Source organism: Rhinopithecus roxellana, chromosome 3 (genome assembly GCF_007565055.1).
Source record: "Rhinopithecus roxellana isolate Shanxi Qingling chromosome 3, ASM756505v1, whole genome shotgun sequence".
NCBI lineage: Eukaryota > Metazoa > Chordata > Mammalia > Primates > Cercopithecidae > Rhinopithecus > Rhinopithecus roxellana.
Window position 1 is genome coordinate 143827236 of NC_044551.1, and position 12073 is coordinate 143839308.

Below are 12073 nucleotides of genomic sequence, written 5' to 3' on the forward strand. Positions count from 1 at the left end.
ATTGCAGACTACAGAATCAACTCTGTTATTAAAACAGAAAGAAATTTACTATAAAGTATGGGATCTTACAGAATTCTGAGAGGGCCAGAACCAAACCTACATTCATAGCCAAGAAAATTGCAGACAAAATAAATGCCCAACATGAGACTGTCCCATCAGAAAACTCGCTGTCATTATCATCTACTGCTTGCCACCTAGGATGGGACTAGACAGCAGACCCATCGTGACAGCTGCCCAGAAGATTCTCTTGCTGTGTGTGTGACCCTCCACCACACATGGTTCCCATCTGCATTCGAAGTTTTGTGTAGGAGTATCTTCTTAGTAGAACCTAGGTCCTGTACCGAACCCTAGCTGGGAAAATGCAATGTCATCTTTATATTTAAGATCTCTTTAAGACAGAAGGCATATTATTAGAGATGCTTTGGTGAGGATGAAGAGTGAATCAATCTTCAGTATCTGCCAAGAGCTGAAAAGGATGATGAGGAATGCATATGAAACCCAGTGATAGTAAGAACATCAGTGGTAGCTCTAGAATTTCTATTAAGGAAGCATTTAGAGGACACTATCTCATTGGAAGGAAGATCAGGGGATATGTCTCAAAGCTGTGTTTGTTTGCATAGCAAGCACACTGTTATTGCTTCGCTCCATTGTTTATTCCAAGTGGACCTATGAGAGCTCATAGAGGTCTAAATCAGACAAATGAGACAACGCTGGCACCATGACCAGATGGAAAGGTAAAATATGGCCAACACTATTACCCCTACTTCACGGATGGGGCTGTACTGCTTCTGAACAGCAAAGTAAAGGACAAGAAGGTCCTTAAATAAAGTGCTCTGCCACATGGACTGGAGTCCTCCCTCAACATTTCTGTGAAAAAGACTATTTTTAAAACAAAATTGGGACATAATATCTAGAAATGCAAATTATGTTACAAAATAGTTTAAATTATGAACCTCCAGATAATCTTGGGTTTATTATTTCTATAATTATCACATCCAAACTGGCACAGGCAAGGAGGACCGAGTGTGTTTTCCCTTCTCTGTGTTGCCAATCTTTCTCTCTCTCTTCCTCCATCGCTCCCTCCCTTCCTCCCCTCCTCCTCCTCCTTCTTCTTTTTCTTTCTCTCTCTCTTTCTCCTTCTTTTTCCCTACTTGAAATACTCCTTTGCTTTCAGGGTACTTTGAGGCAACTGACAGTCATATTTGTCTTTGTGGGGTCCCTGAGATGCCATTTTTCATTGCCCCAAGTCTACCTACGTAGGCCAGTGGATGGTTCAGAAAGAATTATATATTTCCTTTTTCTGTTTTTTCTTTTTTTTTTTCTTTTGTAATCAATCCATTTGGTGAAAATCTGTAATTCACAAGTCAAATAGCATAGAACAGAAACAACTTTCGGAGCCCACTGTGGACGTGGTGGGGGCCAGCCTGTGCTGCTAAACATAGATTTTGCTGATCTGTTGGCTTCTCAGTTCATAGCATTCAGCCCCCTGGCTCCTCAGCAGCTCCTTCTCATCAGCTGTGTCTCGAGCTTTCAGCTGCGGAAAGTGGGCAGGAGAGGTGATGAGATTGTAGTGCCGGTCCAGATACCGCAGGTAGATGAGCATGTGCAAGGCGTAGGCCAACACCAGCAGCAGGATCAGGGACATTGCCAGGCCAATCAGAATAGCTGGCGAGAAGGAGGAGGCGCAGTCTCGGGCCTTGGTAAATCGTCCCCCCTTGATGGCAAAACCTTGGATCTGCAGGAGAAAGGAAGGAGCTGAAGTGATACATCCCTTCTCTCCTAGAATCTACTTCCCAGTTGGGCTGGCAGTTCTGGCCCTTAGGTAGCCAAATTTCATATACTGTCACCCTATTTGTTGAATAATTTAACCACACAATTTGACAAATGCGATTGTGCTTATGGGGACAGTGCAACTCAATCTTAAAACAGGACTGACCCAGAAATTCTGGGATGTATGGTTATCATAACTAGGAGGCTCATGAAATTCAAGACTGAAATAAACCTTGATTTCAAGGCTCTGCAAGAAAACCTCTTTTAATCTGATCCTTAGAAATATTCCATTTCATGGAAAAACCACAACTGCTGTGTTGTCTCTAAAATCCAAAGCACACTCAAAATTTTATAAGGCTAGTATAAGTTTCACAAAGATTTTAAGTCTCCATTCCTCTGCCTTTGATTCTATTGACAGTAATGAGGAAGAGTCTTTGAAGGGGGATGTCATGATCCTTAATGAGGTAAAAGATAAATAATAATCATAAAAGCTAACACTTATCGAAGGTTTTTGTGCACCATAAACTGCCTTAATTTTTTCAGTATGCAAAGAGCCTATGAGTAAGTTACTATTTAATTCCTACTTTATGGATGAGGAAACTGAGGCACAGAAAAATTAAGTAACTTGCCTAGAATCACACAACAGTAAATGTTGTTGACAGTGTAATTGAAACCTGGGCAGTGGGCATCAGACTCGCACTCCATAGCTCCTGGTGGGTTCTGTCTCTTCCTCCTCCCTACCCTCTCTCTTTATTGGTTTTACCATACAGACTTCGTCCCATTTCTGGAAGAGGTGGATACCAGCCCCTCCTTGCATCCTACCCATTACTTTTAATGGCAAAAACCACAATCACTTTTGCACCAACCAAATAGAAAGAAAAGCTTTCCATTATGTGCAGATGAAATGGTATCATTACTTGAAAGAAAGAGAGGTTCAAATTGAGAACTGGCACTGATATCTAATACTGTCAAAATGAAACAGGACTACAAAGCAATTACTTTAAAACAAGAGCCATCGCTTGTGGAAGATAGCCCCCTGTCTAGCTGGCTTTAAAAGTATGACCCTACACAGCATTGCCTCATTCAGACACCTACTCGGTTTTTGAAGAGTACATCAGCCGACTATCCATGAGTGCTTTACTGAAAATTCACTTTGATGGCTTAAGTGAGCACTTTGGCATTGTCCCGTGTGTGTTAGAATTATTGAGGCCGCCCATCACTCCATAGATGCAAGGGGCCTTGCTCACCCAACTGTCTGTGCTCTTGATTGAACCCAAAGCAGCTTCTGAAGAAGACTCTTGTTCTGGCTTTGGGGATCCCTGCTCCGCCTCTCCTGTGAAGAGGCAGAGTGACTCTCTCTTTAGACTGGTGCCTGAAGAGTCGAGCTCCGCCATGACAAAAGACGACCTCACTTGATTCTGCAACTCCAGCCAAGGAGAATGTCCTCAAGTTGACTGACACTTAATTCTTTTTTTTTTTTTTTTGAGACAGAGTTTTGCTCTTGTCGCCCAGGCTGGCGTGCAATGGCAGGATTTCAGCTCACTGTAACCTCCACTTTCAGGGCTCAAGCGATTCTCCTGCCTCAGCCTCCCAAGTAGCTGGGATTACAGGCGCTTGCCACCATGCCCAGCTAAATTTTGTATTTTCAGTAGAGGTAGGGTTTCACCATGTTGGCCAGGCTAGTCTCGAACTCCTGACCTCAGGTGATCCACCCATCTCGGCCTCCTAAAGTGCTAGGATTACAGGCATGAGCCACCACACCCGGCCAACTGCCACTTAATTCTTAACAAGACTTGGTTGAGAACAGTAAGTGTGGAGAATGCCTGATACACTGTCCACCCATTTCCTGGACTAGAGGTTATACAGACATGCTGTTTCTAGCCCGCAGGTGAGTTTTGTTTGATGCAGTGCTCGGAATATCCTGAAAATTTCCTGTGAGAATCCACCAATCTAGCTTCTATTGAAAAGATTCAGCAACACCAGCCCTGCATTCCTACAAAGCAAAAATCAGCGCGGTTGAATTTGTAAAATGCTCACTGTGATGAAGGCTACTCTTTGCCACAGTCCCAGCCCAAATCACCAGTTACCCAAGGTACTTGAGTTTGCCGCACCAGCCACATCACTCTATACTCTATTCCCACCATAAGCCAGGCCAGTAGAGCTGTGCATGTGGACAGCAGCCTTTTGTACACATACCTCAGCCACCATCACCACCACCTCCTCTCCACTGGACTGAACTTGTGTTCTGCCATCTCTTCACATGAAGGGGGTTTCAACAAGGCCCACCTGTCCCCCTGAAAGCAGTGTTTATGGTACGAATGCTGATGAGGATATACATATCTCACACCACCAGGGATGAATGTGCTCATCCCAAGCACACTGGCAGCAGTCTTAGGGACCCTGTGAATATGTAACTGAGTGTTTCTCATACTGCCTGCTCCAGAACTTCAGAGCCAAATTCCTGTGCCGCCTCCAGTCAGTGCAGACAAATGGTCTCGTGGTTTTGTATATTAACCTCACTGGTGGCTCTAACTGACCTTTTCTTCCTTTGTTTTTCTCTACCCCCACGTCTTTGCTAAATTTTTTGTTTTAATTGTTTATTACAAAAGATATATGATATAAAATTTATCATCTAACCATGTTAAGTGTATACAGTTCAGGGCTATTAAGTACATTCACATTGTTGTGCAACCATTGCTGCCGTCCATCTCCAGAACATTTTCACATCTTGCAATACTGAAACATTACTCCCATTAAACACTAACTGCCCATTCCCTCCTCCCTTCAGTCCCTGGCAACTACTATTCTACTTTTCATCTCGGGGTTTGACAACTGTAAGTACCTCATATAAGTGAAATGATGCAATATTTGTTCTGTTGTGGCTGGCTTATTCCACTTAGCATAATGTCTTCAACATTCATTTGTGTTGTAGCATGTATCCAAATTTCCTTCCTCTTTTTAAATTTAATTTTTTTGAGACATCTGTCACTCAGGTTGGAGTGCAGTGGTAGAATCTTGGCTCACTGAAGCCTCGACCTCCTGGGCTCAAGCAATCCTCCTACCTCAGCCTCCCAAGTAGCTGGGACTACAGGTGATACCACTATGCCCCCAGTTGATTTCTTTTTAAAAAATTGTTTGTAGAGATGGGGGTCTCACTATATTGCCTAAGCTGGTCTCAAACTCCTGGGCTCAAGAGTGATCCTCCCGCCTCAGCCTCCCTAAGTGCTGGGTTTAAAGGCATGAGCCATCACTCCCAAATTTTCTTCATTTTTAATGCTGAATAATATTCCACTGTACATATACACTAGGTTTGTTGATCCATTCGTCCATTGATAGACATTCAGGTTGCTTGTACCTTTTGGTTATTGTGAATAATGCTGCCATGAACGTAGGTATAAACATAGGTGAAAGCTGTTCAAGTCCCTGCTTTCAATTATTTGGAGTACATAGCCAGAAGTAGAGTTGCTGGATCCCTTAGTGATTGTATGTTTAATTTTCTGTTTGTTGTTGTTTATAATAGCCATCCTAATGGCTGTGAAATGATTCGCCTATTTTTGAAAGTAATTTTTCATAAGTAGTATTTCCATAAGTCAACTAAGTCATTTCCGGAACAAGGTAGAAGTATAAAGCAATCAATTCCCCTGATCTAATTAGGCAAAATTATTTGTAAAATATTCCTTGTTGTCATTGTATCCTCACTGCCATTTCTGTATATATATATATACAGACACACATACACACATGTATAAACATACACATACATAATATATATTAATATTTATAAACATTTTATACATACACACACAAAAGAATCCTTGGAACCAAACTGTCCAGAATTTGAGTCGTGCCTCTACCATTAACTCTACCAGTTATACTCCTTAGAAAAATTATGTGATTATCAGAGATTCAGTCACCTCATTCATAAAAGGACCTTGCAGCATTATGGTAAGTTCTGAAGACAAAGTACATAAAATAACAACCACAGCACCAACACACATGGCTCACTCACATGTAGCAATTATTGTTAGTCCACTCCTGGCGCACTACTGAGTGTTTCTACCTATCTTAGGCCACGTAGTCCTTACATTAACAAAGATAGGTGAGAAATTGAGAGAGGTTAAGTAACTTGCCCTGGTGGCTGAGCAGTAATTTGAAACCAGGTCTGTCTGACTCCAAAATGTGAGCTCCTTCCCTACCCCAAACTGCCTTTCATCCACACCACACTTCTCTACAGAAGCTTGGGAAGGATGGAAGGGAAGAATATGCATATATGTGAATGCCCATATATATTTGGAAAAGGTTGGAATGTGCCCATGAGAGGTACATGCAAAGCCCTGCCTACTATTTCAGGGAGCGCCAGGAACAAGCTAAGCTTCATTCACAGGTAAACAGGATAGAGGAACTTGACAGAATGTCTCTCAACCTAAGATTCTGGTAGTGAAAGGGAATCTCTTACACCCCATTCCTTTCTCCAAATACCTTCAAGAAGATCTTTGGGATATTTTTGACTCCCCGCTGAGTCCCTTCCTATTAACTGCCAAAGCTGTCACTCACACTGCAGATATACTTCTTATCTTCCCTGATAGGATCACTGTGCCACTCCCTGAAGGAAATAAAATAATTGTCCACCAATGCCTCTCCCCAGAAGGGCCTCTCATTGCAGGAAGTGTCAGGCCCTGGCTTCACCCACAGCTTCGCTAGGGCTTAGATGGCTGGCATTCCTCACTGATAATTATTAGTGCTGGATAAAGCTGAATGCAAAAGCAAGCCCTGGGTAGGGGGTGGGGGGTACGGGGAGATAAAATTGTCTATCCTATTCCATCTCATACCTTAAAAGGCAAAGGAAAAAACCCACCCATATTCTTTTAAAGGCATCTACTTCTCTTTTCCTTAAGCATCTAGGTTTGTTTCAGGTGTTTTTAAACAAACATTGAGCTCCTTTGGTACCAAAAACGCAGGTGCATTGAGCATAGGTTTTAGTTTATTACCTGGAAATCAGTAAGAGTGACCTCCCACAGGCTCGACCCATCAGCCGTGTTGCCGGGCAGCAAGAGGGCCTGGTCCCGCGGCAGGTTTCCCACGCGTTGGCAGCGGTAGGAGTAACCGGAGGGAGCATATATGCCACTTGGGTTAAAGACCGCTTGGAATGAATTGTTGGAAACGATCTCGACTCGGCGCAAACTAAACCAGCTCTGGATGGACAACTTGTTATAATTGGTAAGGATGAATCTGAAAATGGTTATAAAATCAGCATTACTCCTAAAGAACTTTTCCCACATTTACCGACGCAAGGCATCGTCTATGAACAGTACAATGGCGCCCTCTTTTGTCAGGCAGCAGAACGGGCTTGGGGAGAGGCTTCACTTTTGTTGCAGAGCCTCCCCTGGATGGATGGGAAAGAGAAAGTGACAGGGCAGCCCCCAAAGTGGACAGTGCAAATTCCTACGAAAGAAAAAAAACACAAAGTTTGGGTTTGTTTTGCTTTGTTTTTGCTTTTTTAGAATCAACACTTGATTATGCGTTTATTCATCAAAAAATTTGAGAAAAACTTAAACGGACATCAATGAAGAATTTGCTAAATTGTGGTTTAAAATAATGATAATAGCTCTCTTAATAGCTTCTGTGTTATGTATGTGTATTGTGTTTAACCTCCACTACAACACTATGTGATAGATAATAATCCTTATTCTAATTTCACAGGCAAGGAATCTAAAACACAAAGGGCTTGAACAAGCTCACTCGGAGAGTAAGTGTCAGAGCTGGGCTTCAAATCCAATCTTAACTCTTTCGGAATGGACTGTTTTCCAGCCATGAAAAAAGTCATAATTTACTTGTCATTATCATTTTATTTCAATTTTTAAAAAATTATGTGACTGCATAGAAAAAAATGTCTGGAAGGATAGAGATTAAAACATTAGTAGTGATTGCAAATGGTGTTTAGATTATTGATGATTTTCATTTTCTTCTTTCTGTAGCTCAATATTTTCTGATTTTTCTGTTTTCATTAGTTTTTCTTGTCTCTATTTGGCTCCTTTGCAAGAAGACCCTAAGACAAGGGTGTGAATATAAGAAATATTCAGAGTTTAGTCATTCAAAATATGTAAAATGGAGAGAAAAGAAACGACAGAGGAAGGGAAGGCAGCTAAAAGAGGCACATGATTAAGCAAGTTTCCAATGTGGACAAGCAGGGCTTCATTGCCGTGATAGAACCTGGGAGCCAGAGTACAGCACATGCTGCTGAGTTATCTCACCTGATGGGGAGGGAGCTGAGGTGTGTGTATGTTTCCTCCAGTCATTGGTTGAAGGCTGTTGGGCCAGGGACTGGGGACAGTGGGCCAGAGAAAGCTTTTAGGCAAAGAGAGGCTGGGAGTTGAAAGTTCAGCAGGTAGGATACAGTGCTCTCAAATGGAAAGGACCACGTAGATATTCATGGGGTACTGAGAGTTTCTGCTACATACCTTTATCATCAGAATAAATAATAATAACAACAATAATAATAAAGCTATTTTTCATTTTGGAAAAAAGTAGAATTACAGACCAAAAATATTCTCCATTTCGAGATCAAACAGGTATGTGTGTTTGGTCACTTTGTGGGGTTCTATTTACTTGTAAAGTTGCTCTGAAAGATGATGGCATATATTTTCTAAATTATGATCAGTGAAACACTAGTCTCCCATGATATGTAGACAAGTGTTCTGAGGAAGAAGGCTCTCCAAAGTTAAACACAGGAAACACTGAGTTAGTCAAAGTTACAAAGTGCAATAGTCTTCCTTAAGATTATTTCTTCTCAGAAACTTTAACATACAAGTTTACACTGTGAATTGCCAAGAGAAAGACGTGGTTTAGAGTCGTTCCCAGACACATTTGACCACAACCCCCTTTTCATAAAATCTTATAAATATTCTTACAGAGCAGAAGTGTCCCACAGAGCAAAGCTTAAGAAAGACTGTCCTAGCACAATCCTGCTGGTTTCCCAAATAATGTTAAAGACACAACTACTTATCTCCACTAACAAGTTTGTCTTATAGGAAGGGAAGCACTGTATTTTTATAAGAAAAATAATAATAATGCCTTCAAATTGTTCCCCCCACCTCAGGAGCAGTTCCTAACTGCTTGGCTAAAGTCACTGTTGGCAGATGCATCCTTTCATACCTAAACAGCAAAAAACTGTAGGCCTTTGTTGATTGTCTGCTGGGGAACGCACATAATGAGGCTTTTTCATTGTAGTTAAATGGTAAAGTGTGATTCATTATAAGAAGCTATAGAAAATAGTTTCAAACCAGAGCCCCAGTCCTTAGAGCTTTATTTCTATTTTCTTCTTTTCTCAGATGAAAAGGATATTACATTCTCAGGACTGGGAGTTTTGTAAGTCCCTAATGCAGACGGCATGGGGGATGGGGGAGAGGGAAGAACTATGGGTATTTTGGTAGAAACTTTTAGAAAGAAAGCATTAGTATAGGATCCCATCATATCACAGCACCAACTTTTCAGTGTAATTAGGTTGACGTGGCATGCAATGTGTCACAGTGCTTGGGCATATAGCAAGCCCCTGCTTCACACATGTGGAATGAATACATTTTAGAGAGCTAATTTGAAGTGCTGAAGCTGCGATGCTCTAAAGTGCTGTCCTACCTACCTCATAGCAAGACTTCTGGGATTTCCAGCATCACCAAGCTTCAAAGACAACCTAAGAAAAGGAAATAACGCAGTCTATGAAAATAAGAATAACCCTAACTTCATGTCTGCTCAAAAGTTACCTCAAGGTGGGTCACGTAACACCTAACACACAAAATGTATAGAACATTTTTTTAATCTTGAGGTAGGCAATGGTTTCCTGAAAAAAATACAAAAGCATAAACCATAAAAGAAACTGATAAATTGCATTTTACTAAAATCCAAAATTTTTACTCTTCAAAAGACAGTTTAAGAAAACAAGAAAGGCAAGCCACACAACAGGAGAAAATACTCACAACACGTATACATAAAGAACTTTATCCAGAATACAATAAATAACACTAAAAACTCAACAAAAAGACAGCCCAATGTAAAAATCGTAAAAATTGTCAGAAGACTTAAGCATGTTTTAAAGAAAGATATACAAATGGTCAATAAGTACATGAAAAGATGCTCAGGACCATTAGACATTCAGGGAATGTAAAATAAAACCACAATAAAGATAACACAGTACAGGAATCAGAATGGCTAAAACATTTTTTAAACTGACTCTTAAGCTTTTAATAACTACATTTATTCCTATTTTTCTGAGAGTAAACATAAGATTTCCCAGAGGAAAGACAGATGAATTATGACTTACTCATGGGAACAACCATAGTGGTTCCCCCTTCTAATCCAATTCTCCCCCACTAGGCAGCATGAGAAGAGCCAGATGTCATCCTACACATATTGGGATTTGTAATACAGATGAGGAACACCAAAATTATCAATCTGGGAGTTTACATAGGAGAGAGATCGTGGATCCCTTCTCACCTCCCAAGAGAGGGAGAGAAACATTTGCTCCCCTAGTGTCAATAAATTCTCCTTAGGAAGAGAAGAGGGATGATTAGTCTTTGAGTGAAAGAGTTTAATTAGCCTTTGGGCAGAAGCAAAATGCTCACCATAAGGAGACAAATGGCTACAGGTCTCATACCCATGGTATGTAAATAAGTATCTCCAAGGGGAGGATAAGATAAGCCTCTCTGAGTTTCTAACCCCTGGAATGTCTCTATGGCCTTGAGTTTCATTACCCCTTGATACATGAACACATTACTTTCAAGAGGTAAATCTCTCACTAACTCTAACAGTTATCTTTTAACCCAGTTCCCAGTAAAAATTTGTTCAGAAATTCCTAAACATGCAGAAATATAAAAATGCCTTCTCTAGTCTCACTCTGACCATACGAAGTGTTAGTGAGAATGGGAAGCAACTGGAACTCTCATACGATGCTGGAAAAAAGGAAAAGATGTGGCCACTTAAAAAACAGCTTGGCTGTTTTCTAAAAAGGTAAACATACACATACCATATGATCCAGGCATTCTACTCCTAGTTGGAATGACAGATAAGAGAGATGAAAATACCTGCTGCCACAAAGACTTGTACATGAATGTTCATAGTGACTTTAGTGGGAAAGTTATTCAAAAAGTGAGGGAAAAAACAAATTTCTATCAACAGGTGAACAGATAAGTAAGCTGTGGTACATCTATAATACGGACTACTACTCAGCAATGAAAAGGGAAATACCACTAACACATGCAATAACATGGAAGATTATCAAAATCATTAAACTAAGTGACAGTGGCTACACTAAAAAAGAGTACACACATGTGATTATATTTATATAAAATTCTAGAATGTGTAAACTAATTGATAATGATAGCAGATCAGTGGTTACCTGGAGATGTGACAGTGGTTGGAAAGATGCATTAATAAGACACACACAGAAAAGTTGAGGCATAATGAAAATGTTTGTTACCTTTTTTTGTTCTTTGAGACAGGGTCTCGTTCTGTCACACAGGCTCAGGGGCAGTGGCATAATCTCCACTTACTGCACCCTCCAACTTCCAGGCTCAAGCAATCCTCTCATCTCAGCCTCCTGTGTAGCTGGGACTAGAGGCAAGCACCACTACACCTGGCTAATTTTTGTATCTTTGGTAAAGATAGGGTTCATCATGTTGGCCAGGCTGGTCCCTAACTCCTAATCTCAGGTGATCTGCCCATCTTGGCCTCCCAAAGTGCTGGGATTATAGGTGTGAGCCACCATGCTCAGCCATGAGGACCTTTAAGTATCAGGTACTGTGCCATCAATTGGGAACACAAAGGAGAAATACAACCTGGAACAAGAGCTGTTCAAAAAGGAGCTCTTTTTACTCTTTCAAGTGCTCTACTCTCACACATGTAAAATGGATTCTGAATTCTTCAGGCTATAATTGCCTAAATTCCAAATACACACAGATGCTGGGATTATGCTCTATTTGCAGGGCTTTCACTATTTAAAAAGACTTCCGTAGCAAATCCATCTGCCAATAATTTGCCTCTCTCTGAACATTTTGTTTCCAAGAGCTAAAACATGGTCATCTTTTTTTAATCTGTGCTTTTGACCTTACATGGTTATGTCTTTGTTTCGGTTTGTTATTTCAGCAACTCCCATTCTGCTTCTTGAGATCTTAAGATTTCCTTGCCAGCACAAGGGCATCTGGCTCATCCATGGAATTCACAGGAATCAGCCACTAGGTCTCAGCAGCTGAGACCTCCCTTCCTAGAAGCCTCCTGTTGCCCCTCTTTGGGCAGGCTGTCTAGGAAGCCTGCA

The 12073-nt window shown here is 41.0% G+C and overlaps 1 protein-coding gene across 9 annotated transcripts in view; it reads right to left on the reverse strand.

Annotated features, from left to right (window-relative positions):
• Nucleotides 1-1105: 1105 nt before the first annotated feature.
• The window catches only part of ATP6AP1L (ATPase H+ transporting accessory protein 1 like), a 45298-nt gene continuing 34330 nt past the window's right edge, over nucleotides 1106-12073 (reverse strand). For 8 of the 9 annotated variants that reach the window (XM_010386042.2, XM_030928008.1, XM_010386044.2 and 5 more), the window contains 3 exons: nucleotides 9407-9457; nucleotides 6759-6999; nucleotides 1106-1735 (listed from right to left, as the gene is read on the reverse strand). In XM_010386042.2, the coding sequence (XP_010384344.1) occupies nucleotides 1433-1735; nucleotides 6759-6999; nucleotides 9407-9457 (595 nt within the window). In that variant the 3' untranslated portion in view covers nucleotides 1106-1432. Of the gene's footprint in view, nucleotides 1736-6758; nucleotides 7000-9406; nucleotides 9459-12073 lie in introns of all 9 variants that reach the window. The other variant, XM_030928013.1, reaches the window with a different exon arrangement.